Source organism: the organism of the source record quoted next, unplaced genomic scaffold, assembly GCF_019419815.1.
Source record: "Pyrus x bretschneideri cultivar Hongxiangsu unplaced genomic scaffold, Pyrus_bretschneideri_v1 Contig55, whole genome shotgun sequence".
Taxonomy (NCBI): Eukaryota; Viridiplantae; Streptophyta; class Magnoliopsida; order Rosales; family Rosaceae; genus Pyrus; species Pyrus x bretschneideri.
In genome coordinates, this window is record NW_025999793.1 from 594,735 (window position 1) to 614,361 (window position 19,627).

The 19,627-nt window shown below is 36.7% G+C and overlaps 1 protein-coding gene across 1 annotated transcript; it reads right to left on the bottom strand.

Moving 5' to 3' along the window:
• Positions 1-17,715: 17,715 nt before the first annotated feature.
• Positions 17,716-19,163, bottom strand: LOC125470951. The gene is made up of 2 exons (XM_048570795.1): positions 18,065-19,163; positions 17,716-17,753 (listed from the first exon to the last, which is right to left on the bottom strand). Exons 1-2 carry the CDS (start codon positions 19,161-19,163, stop codon positions 17,716-17,718), a joined length of 1,137 nt encoding a protein of 378 aa, XP_048426752.1.
• Positions 19,164-19,627: the final 464 nt, after the last annotated feature.

A 19,627-nucleotide genomic window follows, 5' to 3' on the forward strand; every position in this document is an offset into this window, starting at 1 on the left:
ATCTCATTACCCGTAAGCGAACTATGAGTAACTTCAACCCAGCTAGTACACAACGCAACATCTTCAATAAGCGACCAATTCGTACCTGCACCAGTGGTCATTTTGTTGAAAAAAAATGGATTCAAACTTTGAGACAAAGAAAGGAATGTGATTGAAAGTAGTTGAGAAAATATGAAATTGTTGTGTAAGGTAGATGATAATGAAAAGGTATTTATAGAAAAGTAAAAACAATTTTTTTACAATTTTTTTCAGATTTTTCAGATATTTTTTTGAATTTTTTTGAATTTTTTACAATTTTTTTTTAATTTTTATTCAATTAATTAATCTCTGCCATTGGATATAAAAAAATTTGAATTCCAACACTCCAGATTGTGCCACGTATCACAACGGTAACTTTTCAGATTTTTAAAACTATTTTTTCATTTATTTTTTAATTTATAAAGCATTTTAATATCCACCGTTGATCTCAGATCGAACGGTGGATATTAAATCTGACTTAATTTTTTTTTTTTTACCGTTGAGATCGAACGGTCCACTTTAAGTGACCGTTAGGATATAACGCACCGTGGGAAGCCACGTGGCTTCCCAACGGTAACTGACGGCTTCTGTTTTTTTTTATTTTTGTGTCGGCGACGCGCCCCCATGCGCGGGTGGGGTGCACGCGCCTGACACAAAAAAATTTAAATAATGCGCTGACGTCACCCTGACGTTAGCCTTACGTCACCCCCACCTCGGGCTCAAGGCCTGGCAATCCCCCACGAGCCTGGAGCTCGAGCCTCCCCCTTCCATCGGGCTGGGCTACGCTGGACCACATCACCTGGCCCTCGGGCCCCTTGTTTCTCCCCTGTCCCCCGAGCAATACCCAACGCTGGGATTGCTCTTAGTGTAAATAATATCAATTGTTCAAAAAAAAAAAAAGTGTTTTAGAATGTTTTAATCTCACTTTTAGGAGGATAAAATATTTATGAGTATGACTGTATGAGAGAGTAAAAATCTTTGTTAGGTTGTTGACTCTAAAATTGAAAGTCTGTGCTTTTGCCTATACTAATACTATACTACTTGATTTGAATTTTGGACAACGGGTCAAGTAAAATTTATCCCAGCCATTATAATAAAAATAAGGGTAAATTACACAAAATTATATCAACTATGGGACACATCACAATTTCATACCTCATGTTTTAAACATTGCAATGTCATACTTCAACTTACAAATTCGTTGCAATATTAGACCTCCATTAATTCATTCGTAAAATTAGACATTAAGTGAGGAAGTGACAAATGCAGGGTTCAAATTTTTCTGAAGTGACAAACCATGTAGATAAAATAAATAAATAAAATAAATCAATTAAAAATAACTAAAGAGGAATGGGGCCCACCCTAATACCTCACCATTCTTCCCCTTCCGTATTCTCTCCCTTCCTCCTTTTCGAGCTGCAACAACAGCCAAGGCACAACCCTTCGGCAACGACAGTGCCACTTCATTCAACCACCAACAACCCCATAACTGCTATCCTAGAATCTTCTCTTCATATCCAGTCCAAATCTCTAACTTGTTTCATCAAATTCAAAGTTGACAGGTTTGAACTTCAAATTTATGTCGCAAAAGTTCGTGGGTTTTCTGGTAGATTTGCTCTGGTTAAAGGTGGCCAATTCTATGTTTTTGTGGGAATTGTGGGATTTGCCGACAGTCCAAATGGGAAAATGGGGTTGTTACCAGAACCTAGTTAAGATTTTGTCAGAAATCTGGATCGGATCTGTGTTGTGTTAAGAGGGATTAGATCAGGTTTGGGCTGGGATGGTGGGGCTATAGGTGGGGCAGCGGCGTTGAAGGATTTGGGAAGGGATGGTGCTGGGGTTTTGGGGAAGAACGGAGCATGCCGCTACTGTTGCAACTTGAAAGGGAGGAAGGGGAGAACACATGAGAGGGAAGTTAGGTGAGGTGTAGGGGTGGGCCCACTTCTCTTTAAAATAATTTTTTAATTGATTTATTTTGTAGTTTTATTTTTTTTCTCTACATGATCTTCGACGTCAAAAAATATGGTCTAACATTTGTCACGTCATAATTTAACGGTGAATTTAACAGATTAATTAACGGAGGCCTGACATTGCAATAAATTTATAAATTAGACTATGAGATTTTGATTCGACTTGTAGTTGAGATAATTTTATACAATTTACTATAAAAATAAATAAATAAATAAAACTCTATATGTTTTTTTTTAACTTATATTAAATAATATACAATAATACATATTTAATTTACTATATATACACTATGACTATTGTATTTTATAGTAAATTATTTTAATAGGTTAACTTTATAATCATCAAAATAATTTTTTTTTTCCTTAACGGGTCGAAATGGGTTACTCACGAGTTACTTGTGTATAAACCCGTTAAGGATCCTTTATTAACGAGTTCTTAATGGATGACCATGTAATGACTCGATTAATTATCATGTTGATCTAAAACCCGTTATTTTCATGTTATGTTATCGGGTTGTGTGAGAGATTGCTAATTATTATGTAACAAATGATAAAATATTGTGGAAATAAAGGATAAATAATTAGTCTTATGTGATATCCACAATAATGATCAAATGAATGACACAAAAACATTACGATAGAATTAGATTGCAGTAACCAAACATAAAACAAATATCTAATTACATCAAATTAGAGACATGTAACTGTGATGTCTACAATTTTATGAATCACATATAAAATTATTGTTGAAATCAACGATATACAATATATAAATAATCCATTAAAATGGGGATTCATAATGATTTTATTTTCACAACCCCTTCATTTTCTCTTCAAATTCGGGACAACAGCTTAATGGGTGGAAGGGTAGAAGCTTCACAAGTTCGGTTGTCCATTACAATCAGTCTTGCTTCATATTTCGAATCACATAGTTGATTGCAATGAGCCATCTGCAAGCAATAGATCATGTGTTATTATATTAAAAAAGAAAAAAGAAAAAGAAAAAAAAAACATGGACGGTAATAAAATATACAAGATCTTTAAAAATAAAAAATAAAAGTAAAACATAAGAGTCTAATGTAATCATGGACTTCAAATGAGAGAAGATTATGATTCCCAAAACATGTATAATTATGTTCGTGTGCTATCCATGCCATTCTCTTATCTCTTTATTTAAAAATTAAAATTAAGAGCGTCATCGTGTTGATAATGTGATGGGAATAAAATATAAAGAAAGAAATAAGAGAAATTGGGAAGAGAAATCGAAGTGTGTCATTTCATTATCTTTAGACCCCATTATATAGGAAAGGGTAACCTAGAGGAGAAGCCCAATTGTCTCTAATCTATATCAATGATCAAAAGGATTAAGTAACAATTTGAATTATGGTTTAGTGGTATTCCTTGTTACTTGTAAGTGTGAGGTCTTAGGTTCGATTTTCTTTAAAAGTGAATTTGAACAACGTTATTGTTAGTCCATTATGAGGCTTTAGCTCCCCCCACCCTCTTAATGATATTGGTGAATTTGAACAACATTATTGGTAACCCATTATGAGGCTTTAGCTTCCCCCACCCTCTTAATGATATTGGTGAATTTGAACAACAGTATTGCTAACTCATTATGAGGCTTTAGCTTCCCCCCTCCAATGTAGATAATATCATTTTTTTCAAAAAGAAAAAACGATAAGGAATAAGTAACAATTGGTTATGAATATGGACAGCCACATAGATATAAATATTTACTATAATATATTATTATATTAATTAAAAGTTATTAGTCATTGTTAACATAACACATGACAATATCTAAAGATGGTAGTAATATTCACCACCTAAAGATTAAACTTTAGAACTTGGGGGTGCTTAATAGCGGGGTTTTGTTTCCTCCATGGCTTGGCACCAAAGCAACAAGTAAATTATCAGGCTTATTACGAAATGAAAATCTAAATGTGCTTAAGGATGCACCATTGTTGTTTCCTTCATGACTTGGCGATGAAACTTTAGGTGGACTCTTAGGCAAATTGCCAAATGAAAATTTGGATGTGCTTAACGATGGACCATTGTTGTTTCCTCTCCATGGCTTGATACTGAATTTTTAGGTGGATTGATCTTGGGCTTAATTCCATAAACAATGGACCGTCGTTGTTTCCTCCATGGCTTCGCGATGATTCTTTAGGTGGATTCTTAGGCAGAATTCCATATTAAATTTTGGAGGTGCTTAACGACGGATCATTGTTATTCCCTCCATGGCTTGGCGATGAATCTTTAGGTGGATTCTTGGGCAGAATTCCATATAAAATTTTGGAGGTGCTTAACGATGGACCATTGTTGTTTCATCCATGGCTTGGCAACGAATCTTTAGGTGGATTCTTAGGCAGAATTCCATATGAAAATTTTAAGGTGCTTAATAATGGACCGTTGTTGTTTCCTCCATGGCTGGGTGATGAATCTTTAGGTAGATTCTTAGGCTTAATTCAATATGAAAATTCGGAGGTGCTTAAGGGTCGGGCTTCGATTTCAAGAAGGATTAAACTCAAAAGGAGAAAAAGAAATTGAGTACCATAGCTTTGAGAACTTGGGACTACTCTTGCCATTTTGGTAGTGAGTTACAAATTAAGTAATTATTGTTCCATTTCTAATGTCTTTTCATAGTGGCATCTCCTCATCCTTTTAGGCTCATGTTATTAAAAAATGAAATCCAATGATCAGCTTTCATAGTATTAAATCAGCTATAATCAGTAGAAAATCTCACACCTCTAGCATCACCTACCAAGAAGGTATCAGAAGGGAAATATTCATGTGCAAATTAGGTAAGAAAAATCTTTTCAGTAGCTTCTTTGGAAGGTTAATATATTTTCATTACAAAAGATGAACAAAACTGAATAGTAAAGTGAGGTACTAATTAATTTTTTCTTTAATTAGTGAGCACCTAGTTATCTACTGCCTTCACTACTCAACGTTAGCTGAGGCCTTTTAACCTCAGAACTCTCCGATTGGGAACTTAGCCCTTAAGAGAGAAATTTTTCTAAATGTCTAGTACTCAGATGGATATTCCAGTAACTCCATGTGTAAGAGCATAAGTCGAGAGACACGAAAAAATATATAATTTTTCTACTTATATTTTATTATGTGGATACCGCTTGAATACCTGGTAATCTCTGAACTCAAAAACTATTTCCTTTGGGTTGAAGTTTTTAGAAAGACATTAATGTCATGTGTGTGTCATTATTTATCTGTATGTCGAAAACGACATATCTCAGTCATAGGTTTGAATGATTGACCAAAAATATCCCTAGCTCCACTCAATTGAGTTGTTTTCTAAGAAATTTATTTATGAAAATGAGTTTGTTTACTAAACTATCCGAAATCATAATATAATTGAAGTTGATTTCAAACAAATCGTTTACTTATTCACCTCAACGGAATCAAATTTAATTTGATTACTAAATTATCCTTATTCTAGATAAATAATTTTTTCATCTTGATATTAGTAAAGTTTTAATTTATTTAACATATATTAATCCAATTTGTCTTTATAAAATAGGGGAAGAAGATTTTTTCTTTTTAGGGAATTGTTATTAGCACTCCAAAAATCTCATTCTACACTCCTCACATGTGTAATTTTCTTTTTAATTATAGAAAGTTTGGAGTGCAAAATGAGATTTTTGAAGTGCTAATAACAATTCCCTTTTTTTATCGACAATAATTGAAAATGGTTTTTTTTTTAACGTAAAAGTAGAAGTAAAAATAAATGGAAAAAACCATAACAATAAACAAAGGTGTTGAATATAAGTCCCACATTAGGTAATTGGGAAAATAAAATATAAGATACAAGTGTATGGCTTCACTCCGAATAGCATTGAGGCCTTTTGTGGTAAAACACAACACCTAGCAATATAGGTGGTTGAGTTGTGACAATATCAGTGTGGTTAGAAGTGCGCCAATTGCCCGTCTCTTTGAATATTTGACAAGGTATCAGAGCATGTTTGTTGTGGGTCCCGTGGGTCCATGTCGTGCTCGAGTTACCGAGTTTAATGTAACACCATGATTTCACATTTAATGTCCGAGGTGGGATTGGTTGCAGCAGGGGCCAACTATGTGGTGGCCCCATGTAAGGGGGCGTGTTAAATATAAGTTCTACATTGGATCCTAATAGTACCGATGCATTTTGTGATAAAACACAACATCTAGTAATAGATGGTTAAGTTTAGACTATATCAATAAGGTTTGAAATGAGCCAATGACCCATCTCCCAGAGTATTTGACAAAAAAATAAAATAAAATATAATGTTTCCTCGATCAACCTCATCCCCTCCCTTTCACTAGCCACCATAGCCTTCCCTTTCCCTCATAACTCCACGCCCCCACTTTCTTCCTCAATATTTTTTTTCCCCGATGAAGTTTTGTACTACTGTATACTGAAATTGTAAGGCCATTTGAAATTAGCAAAAAAAATAAGAGGGCAACCATAGAACAAAAATTGGATTCCTAATATACTCTAACCGTAGGAATTCAAATATCCCCTTCCATTCAAGAATTCAACTCCAGCAATATCAGGAGTCTGATTCCTACTATGGGGTGGGATCTAACCGAATTTTGATTCCTACATCATCAATAAACACTAGAATTGATTGGAATCTGTGCAATTCCAGCTCCGTCCATTCTATTCCTCCTTAGTAAATGGGCCATGAATTTATCAGGAACATATTCATATCTAAGAGCACCTGATGCTTTTATTCTATTTTAATTTATTTTTATAGTTATTGGCCAATTAGTGTATCAGCATTAAGCAAAAACTACTTATATGGGGTTCAAAGCTCTTCATTTCTTTCAGTTCATCCATCATTATTGATGAACTCAAACTTCACAGGTTAATGAAGAAATACATAGTAACAAGCAAAATAAGATGAAAGCTTCAAGTATTTGGATGCACATTTCATATACGTAAACACTTAAAGATTGCGGGAAGAAAGTTCAAACTGATATGTGGTTGTCCTAAAGGTGGTTGGGCTTGCTGTTATTTTAGTGCTAGCCTATTGTGAGGCTTAATATATCCTCTCTCCTTAGTGTAGATAATATTAAGCAATTGACACTTGTTAGTTGTCCATTGGTTATAATTTCCATCACTCAATTAGTTAAGATTGTTAGAGAGTTAGTTATAAAGGGCATTACTATAATAATCCATGTATTTGGATACTATATAACACAGTGTAAAGGCTTGTAATAATTCATAGTGTGACATACAAAGTCTTCTGAAATTTCTTCATTTCTAAGCTTTCATTCTTCTATCTCTCCATTGCTTTGTAACTCAATCTCTTAGTGTTATGATGGTATCATTGCCGGAAAGGCTTGTCAACGCTCCGATCCCTGGTGTCTTTTTTGCTGCTCTATAAAATTGTCGCTGTTCTGATCTTTGGTGGTGCTTTTTCGCTACTCTGTAAGTCCGTGTGCGAGTCTTCAGATTCTGGAAAGTTGTTGAAGAAGTCTGCATTCTCTGATTGTTGAAATCGATTCAAGTGACATCTTTCTTTTGATTTTGGAAGATATTTTGATCATGGGTTATTGTATTTGTGAGATTCTTGAAGAAATTGTATTGGCTAAGATCTGAGAAATTTGCTGTACTTCGATTGTATAGTGTAATGTTCATGAATTGCTGATGAAGAAATAATAGTGAAATTGGCATGTTCAAGAAAGTGTTATTCTTTCTTGGTGATTTTGGAAAGTGTCAATCTTTCTTGGTGATTGAGGAAAGTTTCAATCTTTCTTGGTAAAGAGTTTCAATCTCTTCAAACTTTGTAGTTTTTTTTCAAGTGAAAAGAGTGTCAATCTCTTCCTATTCATCACATATTGATATTTCTGTATCTGTCTTCTAATTCAAGATGACTACTCTGACTGTTAAAGTAGAAAATTTGTTGGGGATGCTTACTATAAAATTGAAAGATGATAATTTCGTCAAATGAGCATTTCAGTTTAAAGTTGTGTTGAAGGGTTACAAACTATTTGGTCATTTTGATGGCACTGATGTATGTCCACCAAATTTTGTCATAACTACTAATCTTGGAGTTACTCAAGCTTACATTGATAGGGAATCAATTGATATGGCTTTATTAAGTCTTTTGCTTGCAACACTATCTGATGAAGCGATAGAATATGTTATGGGGTGCAAGAATGCTCATGAGGCTTGGGTGAATCTTGTAGATAGGTTTGCTTCTGCCTCAAAATCAAGAGTGAATCACCTAAAGATTGAGTTGCATACTATTCAAAAAGGCACTGATTCGATTGATACGTATCTGCTGAGCTTGAAAAATATTAGAGAGCAATTAAGTGCTGCATGAAAGTATATCTCAGATAATGATGTTATAATTGCTGGTCTGGCTAGGCTACCAAAAGAATATACGATAATAAGAACTGTCAATCTTGCTAGGGAGTCATCAATTACTCTCAAAGAGTTCAGAGCACAACTTCTGGGTGCTGAAAAGTAAGTTGAAGTAGAAGTCAGTATGCTGTCTCAGAGTTTGTCAACTTTGTATGTGAAAGGGACTGGTAGTAATCTTAGATCTTCAATGGTCACTAGATCTTCTTCTAATCCGCAAAATCATAGTCATATCACTGTTACTACTGGTGGTGTTTTGTCACAAGTCCCTTATACTGGTTCATCTCAACATCAATCTTCACCACAATTTCAACCTGATATGCAGTCTTCCCAATTCTATTCTCCACCACAACCACCAGCTACCTTTTATCCTCTGGCAACATATGGCTTTGTCTTCTTTGGGAATTTTGGATCCAATTCAGATACAAGAAATCAAAATTCAAATTCTGGCTTCATATCATTCAATGGCTCTATCTCTAATAGTCAAAACAACTACAAGTCCAATAATGGATATAAGGGGAGGAATTTCAATTTTGGAGGGTACAAGCAGAATTCAAATAACAAGGGTTGGTCTGGAAACACAGAATAAGGATAAATATGCTTATTGAATGCCAAATCTGCAGCAAAAGAGGACATACATCAGCAAATTGCTTTCACAGAAACACCAACACTTTTTCTAATTGTTTTATGATCGAGTGCCAAATTTGTGGGAAGAGAGGTCATGTTGCCCTTAACTGTTATCGAATAAGCAACTACGCATATCAAAATCAACCTCCTCCATCTTCAATAACTGCCATGAATGCACAACAATCTTCACAATCCATGCCTATTGATTTATGGATAGTGGATTCTGGTGCTTCTCACCACATGACAGCTGATGTCAATACCTTGGCACAAGTGCTCCATATGAAGGAAATGAGAAGATTACTATTGGTAATGGCTCGAGTATATCAATAAAAAACATTGGTTCCACTACTATTCATACAAAGGACCACTCATTATTACTTAATCATGTTTTACACGTACCAAAGATTGCTAGAAGTTTGTTGTCTGTTAAACAAATGTGTGCTGATAACAACAGTTGGTTTATATGTGATGAATCAAACTTTTTTTTATAGGACAAGAAGACAAAGGAGATTATGTATCAAGGAAAGAGTAGGCCCACAGAGTTGTTGTAGTTCCCAATGTTTCACAATGTTAAAGGTGTGCAGTCTACAGTTCCTACTCCAACAGCTTTGCTAGGTCAATTGGTGAAGTCAAATGTGTGGCATCAAAGGTTGGGTCACCTTACAAATAAAATACTTTCTAGTATGCTAAAGCAATGTAGTATACCATGTAATACAGATAATAAGCAAAGTGTTTGTACATCATGTATTCAGGGTAAAATGTCTAGATTGCCATTTCCAAAAAGAGTTCAAAAATGTTTGTCTCCATTTGATAAAGTTCATACTGATGTCTGAGGACTTTCTCCTTTAAAGTCTATAGATGGCTATAGGTATTATGTATTGTTTGTTGATGAATACAAGATACACTTGGGTATTTCTAATGTGCAATAAATCTGATGTCTTCTCTATTTTTGTAAAGTTTTATCAATTTGTGATAAACCAGTTTGGAGTATCTATCAAGTGTTTACAAACTGATGGGAGATGAGAGTACATTAGTAAGGCTTTTACATAGTTCTGAAGTGATAAAGGAATTGCTCAGATGCTATCATGTCCATATACCCCTTAGTAAAATGGAATTGTTGAGAGGAAACACAGGCATATAATTGAAACTTCAATTACATTTCTCACTAATGCTGGTTTACCATTGGAATTTTGGTATTTTTCTTGTGCACACTTGGTATTTCTTATCAATCGAATGTCATGCAAGTCTTTATCTATGGTATCTACTTATACTCTACTTTACAAGAAACTTCCAAATTTAAAGTCTTTCAAGATATTTGGTACTGCTGTGTTTCCTCGGCTTAGGCCTTACAATTCTAATAACCTTCAAACAAGATCAGTGTTAAGTACTTTTCTTGGATATTCTCCAAGTTATAAAGCTGTTATATGTTATGACTTAGAGTCCAAGAAATGCATTATTTCTCGACATGTCATACATGATGAGATGATTTTTCCTGGTGAACAAAGATCACATAATCAAGTCAATGAAGCAAAAGTAACCAACATGTTGCACAGTCCCTAATTTTGGTTCCTATACTTGTTACTTAGATTCCTAATAATCATGAAGTTACTCAGACATCTAGTGAAAATGGTGAAGCTACATCTTCTTCAATGAGTCACTCTAAGAGGTTAAGTTCTAGTTTAGGATCGAGTTTAATAGGGAACCCTCAAAGTCAAGATAATGTAATGCAGGGTACATTAGGCAATACTCTTTCCACAACAAATGATACAACTCTTTTGCTTCCTGTCTTCAATCCAAAGCAACTTCAAGTGATACTTCCATTCACTCCACCTTCATCTCCATCTATTACTGAACATACAAACATATATGGTTATGTGCATCATGATAGGAGCATATTTTTGCAACTTTATTATGTTATTTCTTTGCATTTACTTAGTTAATTTCCATTTATTATAGTGATTTAGTTTATTTTCGTATTATTGTAGGTTCAATTGGTAAAGATGACAATAAATGGCCAAAAGGAGCAATTTGGAGCAATTTTGGACTTGGATTGGATAGCATGCGTGGGGAGCACTTGGGATGGACATTTTTGGTGGTCAAATGAGGCTAGGAATGTGCTACAATCTGGAAGAATTAGGATTGAGGCTTGGAAGACAAGGAATTAGAAATTAAAGGGAAACCTTATCCAATCTTATCTTATCCAACCTTATCCTTAACAAACCTTATCTTATCCTATCCTAATCCTACTTTACCTTATCTTCAGCTGTAAGGGGGATTCCTTATCACATTAAACCACTTCCTATCTAATTTAAGGAGTCCTAAAACAATGCAAACAACCTAATCTTTTTCCTCCACAAATTAGGTTGTGCCCCCTGCCTATAAATACTACCTATTGCCGCAACTTTCAAGGGGGGAGAGAGGAGAAAAATACAGAGAGTGTTGTAAGTTTCTAAGAGGAAAAGAATGATTTGTGCTTGCAAGGAAGGAGAGGAGTAGGAGTGCCATGCACTTGCACCTAAGGATTGTGCCAAATCTGCTATTGGAGTGCTAGGGAATTCCAGGGTTCTTTCTATCCTTATTTTAGTTTTGATGTTTATTTTAGATTGTTTTTCAGTTATGTTGAACATGCGTAACTAAATTTGTTTTAAGCTAGAGGTGAATTCGAAGCCATGATCATATGTTTTATATGAATTGATTACATCCAGTTATTGTTTCATAAAACATGAATGCGATTTACTTATCTGCTTTATAGAGAACTTATTCTTGTATGTTTATTAAGGGTGCACACTTAGTTTGCATGTAGGGATTTGATGCTAGAATATCAGGGAATTTCACCTAATCATTATGAACTTATATTTGCAAGTAGTAAAGGTCACTAGTCATGATTGTGTTAAGTATATTTCTGGCAAGAGTATCATGAAGTTCATAGTTACGAATGCCTTGTCAATGCTTATGATTTTCACAAAACTTAATGATCTTAGATATGTATCTCTATCATGTTGTTCATATAGGGAACTTGATAAGAATAATTTGATTGCATCGCTGAATCCAATTCAATGAAATTAGGAAAATATGAGAGTTAATTAGTCCTGTTCACGATTAATTTAGGGCATTGTCATTCATGGTTTATATGAATAATAACTGCATATGGTTCATGTGTGGAGAAGAATCCTCTAGCTAGCCTTTCACCCAATTTTTGTCCAAATTCACTTTGTTTCTGCAATTTAGTTGTTTCAGTGAAAAATTCATCCAAAAACCCCCTTAGTGTTAGTTTCGTCTAGTTTACAGTTTTTAAGTCCAGTTTGTGTTGATTAGCATCCCTTCTAATCCCACGCTTAGAACGAGCCATACTTACTCATACTACAATTGTCTAAAAAGCGTTTAATTTGTGTGTTAGTTTTTAACACATCACATCACAGTTTTGGGATTCAAACAAGGTTACCAATAGGTGCAATTTCAAGAAAAAATTATGCAGGCTATTTAACAACTTGTCCTGAGATTGTTTCTTTGGATATTTTGGATGATTTTTTAGAGTGGTTTCTCATTCTTACCTGATGTCACTGATATAGAAGAGCCTAAGAATTTTAAAGCTGCTAATGTCAAGATAGAATGGCAAAAAGCCATGCAAGATGAGTTTAGTTCATCCTCCTGTTGATAGAAGAGTTATTGGAAGCAAATGAGTATACAAGATCAAGAAGAACCCTGATGGATCAATTTCCAGGTATAAAGCAAGGATAATTGCACAAGGGTATAGCCAAGAGCAAGGCTTGGACTACTCTGAAACGTTTAGTCCTGTGGTGAGACACACTACTGTGACAATGATTCTTACTTTGGCAGTTCAATTTGGCTAGAATTTGAGGTAATTACACATTACAAATGCCTTCTTACATGGAGATTTAGAAGAGGAAGTTTATATGAAGCAGCCTCAGGGGTTCATTGATTCATGACTTCCAAACTATGTCTGCAAGTTAATCAAGTCTCTTTATGGCTTGAAACAAGCACCAAGACCCTGGAATTCAAAGTTCACTAGTTACCTACCTACTTTGGGATTTGTTACATCATTATTAGATACAAGTCTATTTGTAAACGAAAATCATAGGGATGTTATTATACTCCTATTATATGTTGATGATATAATTGTGACTGGTTCCAATGCTTCAAAGATTTAATTAGTGATTACAAGCCTTGCTGTAGTTTTTGATCTTAAAGATATGGGACAACCCACCTATTTTATTGGTCTACATATCCAATATAACCACAATGGGTCTATTTTCATCAATCACTCTAAGTATGCATGGGATTTGTTGAAAAAAGCTGGCATGGAGCATTGCAAACCCACATCTACACCTTCCAAACCTCATATTTGGTTGCTTGCGTCTGAAGGCAAACCAATGACAGACCCTACTCTCTATAGAAGCTTGGTAGGTGCTTTATAGTACTTAACATTTTCTAGGCTTGATATAGCATACTCAATGAATATGGTGTGTCAGTTCATGAACAATCCAACAAACTTGCACTTTCATCTAGTCAAGCAAATTCTAAGGTACTTACAAGGTACTATTACTTGTGGTCTGAAATACACAAAGGGTGAAGAAATATCAATAACAGCCTATTCAGATTTAGACTGGGTAGCAAACATCAATACAATGAGGTCTATAATTGGATATGTGGTATACTTAGGTTCCAATCCTATTTCATGGCGATCCAAGAAGCAGTCCACTGTCTCAAGAAGCTCGACAGAGGCAGAATATAAGGCAATAAATCATTGTGCAGCTGATATCTTTTGGATCAGATCATTGCTCAGAGATATGCATTAGTTTCTTGCCTCACCTCCTTATCTTCACTGCGACAACTTGTCCGCTTTAGCTATTCAAATCCTGTTTCATTCTAAGATCAAACATCTGGCACTGATTATCATTTTGTAAGGGAGAAAGTACAAAAAAATGATCTGCGTGTTCAATATATTCATACAGAAGAGCAAGTTGCTGATGTTCTAACTAAAGGACTACATAGTCCTGTATTTGTAAAGCATTGTCACAACTTGAACTTGGGTTCACAATCTGCAAATTCCAATACTGAAGTTCAGGGTTGTTCATTTGTAGAATCACATTAAGTGGTTGTGTGTGTTAGTTCCAAACTCTGCTGGTAGTATCCTAGCTCAGTTTGAGGGGGGAGTATTAACCAATTGACACTTGTCAGTTGTCTATTGGTTTTAATTACCATCACTCAATTAGTTAAGATTGTTAGAGAGTTAGTTAAAAAGGGCATTACTGTAATAATCCATGTATTTGGATACTATATAACACAATGTAAAGGCTTGTAATAATTCGTAGTGTGAAATAAAAAATCTCCTAAAATTCCTTCATCTCTAAGTTTTCATTCTTCTCTCTCCATTTCTTCATAACTCAATCTCTTAGTATTATGAGATAATATCATTTGTTAAAAAAAAAAAAAAAAAGTGCAGAACCTAGTAGGTTGAAAAGAATGTCATATCCAAGGGCAATACACACTTGCATAAATAATAATAATAATAATAATAATTAACGACTTTAACATATATGATTCTGATTCCCTATTCCAACTCCTCTTGATCAATTCCTCCATACTTCAGTTTCCCTCGTTCTATTTATGGATTAGTAGACGCGTTATCAGTGCAATTAAATATATAAGTAAACGTGATATTGTAGAATGCTTTTCATTATTATGCCGAAGGCTAGGGTTACAATATATATACGAAAGACACAACCCTAATCCTAAACTAATGCCTAGATACAAGGAAGTCAAACCTTATCAGGTAAGTAAAGGCTAAGTACAGATTTACAAGATTCACTATACTAATCCAAGATATCTTCTTTAACACTCCCCCTCAAGTTGGAGTGTATGTTAATAACACCCAACTTGCTGAGCAATGTTTCAAACTGTGTAGAATTCAACGGTTTGGTGAAGATGTCTGCTGGTTGATCACTTGTTCGTATGTATGCCGTACGAATCATACCTTCTTGAATCTTCTCTCTTACCAAATGACAATCAATCTCTATGTGCTTTGTCCTTTCATGAAATACCAGGTTTGAAGCAATGTATATGGCTGCTTGGTTATCACAGAATAACATGACTGGTTGTGAATGACTCACCTTTAAATCTCTCAAAATGTTCTTTAACCACGTGACCTCACAACATGTGGCTGCCATGGAACGGTACTCGGCTTCAGCACTGGAACGAGAGACAGTAGTTTGCTTCTTTGTTTTCCAAGATATCGGTGCTTGACCCAGTTGAATGTAATAACCTGTTATTGATCTTCTTGTGTCCTTGCACCTGGCCCAATCAGCGTCACAGAATGCACTTAACTGCAAGGATCCCTTGGATGGCAGCAATATACCTTGTCCCGGTGAACTCTTGATGTATCTGAGAACTTTGTGTGCTGCCTCAAGGTGTGGTTGCCTAGGCTTGTCCATAAACTGGCTTAACATGTGCACAGCATAAGCTAAGTCCGGCCTGGTTATGGTTAGGTAGATCAACCTACCCACAAGTCTTCTATATGATGAAGCATCAATAAGAAGTTCTCCTTCCATCTGTGTAAGAGAAACATTTGATTCTACAGGAAACCGTGAAGGTTTAGCACCCAAAAATCCTGCATCATCTAAGATATCCAATGCATATTTGCGTTGACATAAGGTGATGCCATTTGTAGACCGTGCAACCTCTAACCCCAAGAAATACTTGAGTTGTCCCAAATCCTTTAATTTGAATTGTTGTGAAAGGGACTGCTTCGTGGCTTCAATTTCTTGTAGATTATTTCCTGCTAAAATTACATCATCAACATATACCAATAAAGCAATGAAGTTACCGTGCTGACTTCGGACGAACAATGAATAGTCAGAACACGATTGATGAAATCCAGCAGCCTTGAGAGCAGTGGAAAGTTTAATGAACCATTGTCTTGAGGCTTGTTTTAAACCATATAAGGATTTGTGTAGCTTGCAAACACGAGTATCCCCCTTTCGTCCAAAGCCAGGAGGTAAATTCATGTACACTTCCTCATCCAGATCGCCATGCAAGAAGGCGTTGTTGACATCGAGTTGATGTAAATGCCAATGACGTACAGCAGCAACACTAAGGAGTACACGAACAGTGGTTAACTTGGCAACTGGAGCAAAGGTTTCACGATAGTCGACCCCTTCGATTTGACTATAGCCCTTGGCAACCAACCGAGCTTTGTAACGCTCGATGGTCCCATCAGGTTTAAGCTTAACCTTGTACACCCATTTGCAGCCAATCGGCTTTTTGTGAGGAGGAAGTGGAACAAGGGACCAAGTATGGTTGGCCTGAAGGGCAGCAAGTTCATGGTGCATGGCATCACGCCATTGTGGATGTTGGACAGCCTGCAGGAAGGTAGTGGGTTCTCGAATGGTGGTGACGTTAGTAACAAAATGCTTATGCATAGGGGAGAGGCGATTGTAAGATAAGTAATGAGATAGAGGGTGAGCAGTACCTGATACCGGAACCATATTCGAGGAAGGAGCAAGTCGGGACGGGAGAGAGGTCTCAACATGGAAATCCTGCAAGAAAGAAGATGGTTTGGTAGGACGTGTGCCACGTCGGGGTGGCGGTGGTGCAGCAGGAGAGGAAGACGGAGGGGATGTGGGTGGAGAAAGTAAGGAAGGGGAAGTAGGCTCAACAGGGAGAGCGATGTCAGGGGGGGAAGCGATGGGAGGTTCTATGGGAAATATAGGGACTGGATCAAAGGATGGCGAGTAGGGTGCTACGGGAAGGGAAGGAGGAGTGGGAGGGGAAGCAGCGGAAGGGTGGGGTAAGTTGTAGGGAAAATGGTCTTCGAAAAAGAGGACATCCCGTGACACAAATACCTTGTTAAGTGTAAGGTCAAACAAGCGGTAACCTTTCTGGCCATAAGGATACCCAACAAAAATGCACCGTCGTGCACGGGGATCAAATTTAGAGGGTTTTTGTGCATGGGTGGATGCAAAACATAAGCATCCAAAGACACGTAAATGCATGTAATGAGGTGCCTTGTGAAACAACTTGTGGTATGGTGTTTGCCCTTGGAGAAGTGGTGTGGGTGTACGATTGATAAGATAGGCCGAAGTGAGAATAGCATCCCCCCAAAAATGTTTAGGAAGGTTGGCTTGAAAAAGGAGGGCTCGAGCAACATTTAACAGGTGACGGTGTTTGCGTTCAGCAACACCATTTTGTTGTGGTGTGTTGACACAACTGGTTTGATGCAGGATCCCTTTGAGTTGATAAAAGGTGACAAGTTTGAACTCGGGACCGTTATCACTTCGAATCACCTTAACTGTTGTATTGAATTGATTCTCAACCATGTGTATAAATTGAACAAGAATATCTTGTGTGTCAGATTTTTGTTTCATCAAATAAACCCAGGTGCACCGTGTGTAATCATCAACAATGGTAAGAAAATATTTGGCACCTGAGAGGGAAGGAACTTGATAACCCCCCCAAATGTCAATATGTATTAATTCAAAACATGAACGAGTAGATATAGAACTCAAGGGAAAAGATAATCTGGTTTGTTTAGCCAATGGGCAAATTAAACATGTATTGGAATCACATGACTTATTGTGCATAAAGGGAAGTAACGAGGACACTTTAGGTGATGGATGCCCAAGGCGTTGGTGCCAAAAAGGAGAACTCATAGTGGTGGTGGTGTTGCAGGATCCCTTCCTTGGTGGGTCGAGATGGTAGAGTCCCTCCCGTTCAATTCCCGTCCCAATCATCTTCCCCGAACGTAGGTCCTGTATGACACAAGATTGTTTGAGAAAAATGGTGATGTAAAGGGAATCGTAAGCTAACTTGCTAATAGATATGAGATTTATCCTAAACAATGGTACGCATAAAACATTGTCAAGGATAAAGTTGGGAGAGAAAACCACTTGGCCGACATGGGTTACATTAGCAAGGGAACCATTTGGTAATTCAACATTATGATTTTCAACACGTTTTGAGGACGTGAGAAACTCAGGACTGCATACGATGTGGTCGGTGGCGCCACTGTCCAAAATCCAAATAACTTGCCTTCCATTACGCATGAAAGAAAAAGCTTTACCTGAGAGTTCTTCATGATTCGAAGAGTTACCCACTTGATTAGCAAAGGAGGATTTGCTTTTGTTCAAAAGTTGAAGAATCTGCTTGCAGTCCTCTGGAGAAAAAGGAAAATTGGGCATTGCATCCTTCTTGTCACGACCCGTGACTTGGTTGCCCTTGAAAGGGCGATTTTGTTCAGTCTCAGCCGCTGCTTTTCTTTTGCGGCAAGAGTCAAAAGTGTGTCCTTTCCAACCGCAAAACGTGCACTTGAGATGAGCACGACAATTCTTGGTGCTATGATTGGTCTTGTTGCATTTGGCGCATCGCTGACTACCATCTTCTGTCTCGGGTTCTCGACCAGCGCCCCTCACTGCAAACACAGCAGCTTCAGGCTGCACGGTGCTGCCCTTTCCGTTTGATACTTCAACTTGTTTCTCATGACGAAGAACAAGTGCATATGCTTTGTTAACAGTTGGCAATGGATCCAGCAAGAGGGTGTTGCTACGAACTGTAGCATATGAGTCACGTAAGCCCATAAGGAATTTCATTGTTTTCTGAGTCTCAACATATGATGTTATCTCGTTCCTTGCTTCACAATGGCATGTCGGGATTGAACATAAGGTATCACGTTCATCCCAAAGACTCTTGAGTTTTGTGAAGTAAGAACTCACCGTCATGTTGCTTTGCACACAATTATGGATTTCGTTTTCTATGTGAAACAGTTGAACGATGTTCACATGAGAAAACCTTTCTTGCAGGTCAAGCCACATCTGCCGCGCATCCTTGCAGTGTATGACACTTCCTGAGATTTCTTTTGACATGGAGCCGAGCAACCATGTTTTCACCAGATTATTGCACCGGTTCCATTGCTGTAACTCTTCAACCTGTGCATCAGTTGGCTTCGTGATTGTTCCATCAACCAGCCCTAACTTGTTTTTAACCATCAAGGCCATGGTCATGGATTGCGCCCATGTGCCATAGTTGTCTTCCACGAGTGGCTGCGGTACAAGAATGGCGCCAGGCTGATCTGAGTGATGAAGATAAAGTGGATGATTAGGGTGTTCCCACTTCTGATGCAAAGTCATGCCTAAGGAGGTTGACTGTTCTGGTTTTTCACCCATGGCTATGGTTGCTAGGGTTTAATATCTGTCGAGGTTTTGCTAGATCGTTGGCTCTTTGATACCATATAAGTAAACGTGATATTGTAGAATGCTTTTCATTATTATGCCGAAGGCTAGGGTTACAATATATATACGAAAGACACAACCCTAATCCTAAACTAATGCCTAGATACAAGGAAGTCAAACCTTATCAGGTAAGTAAAGGCTAAGTACAGATTTACAAGATTCACTATACTAATCCAAGATATCTTCTTTAACAAAATACATTATATGTAATCCAAATTCTTGTCCTTGTACTTAACAACATATATATTGTTCTTGACTCAAAAACTGTTGTCCATAAGATTTGAATGGAGAACTTTTTCCAACAATTATTAACAGTACACTAATCCATCACACAAGTATTACATCTTGTACCAATATCAAATATGATAAAATGACAAGCATATCCAACAAAAGTAAAA

Coding starts and splice junctions, on each gene's coding strand:
- LOC125470951 (XM_048570795.1), bottom strand. CDS start 19,163: ATGGGTGAAAAACCAGAACAGTCAACCTCCTTAGGCATGACTTTGCAT. Junction 17,754..18,064: donor GAATCATGAAGAACTCTCAG/GTAAAGCTTTTT, acceptor TGTGTCATACAG/GACCTACGTTCGGGGAAGAT.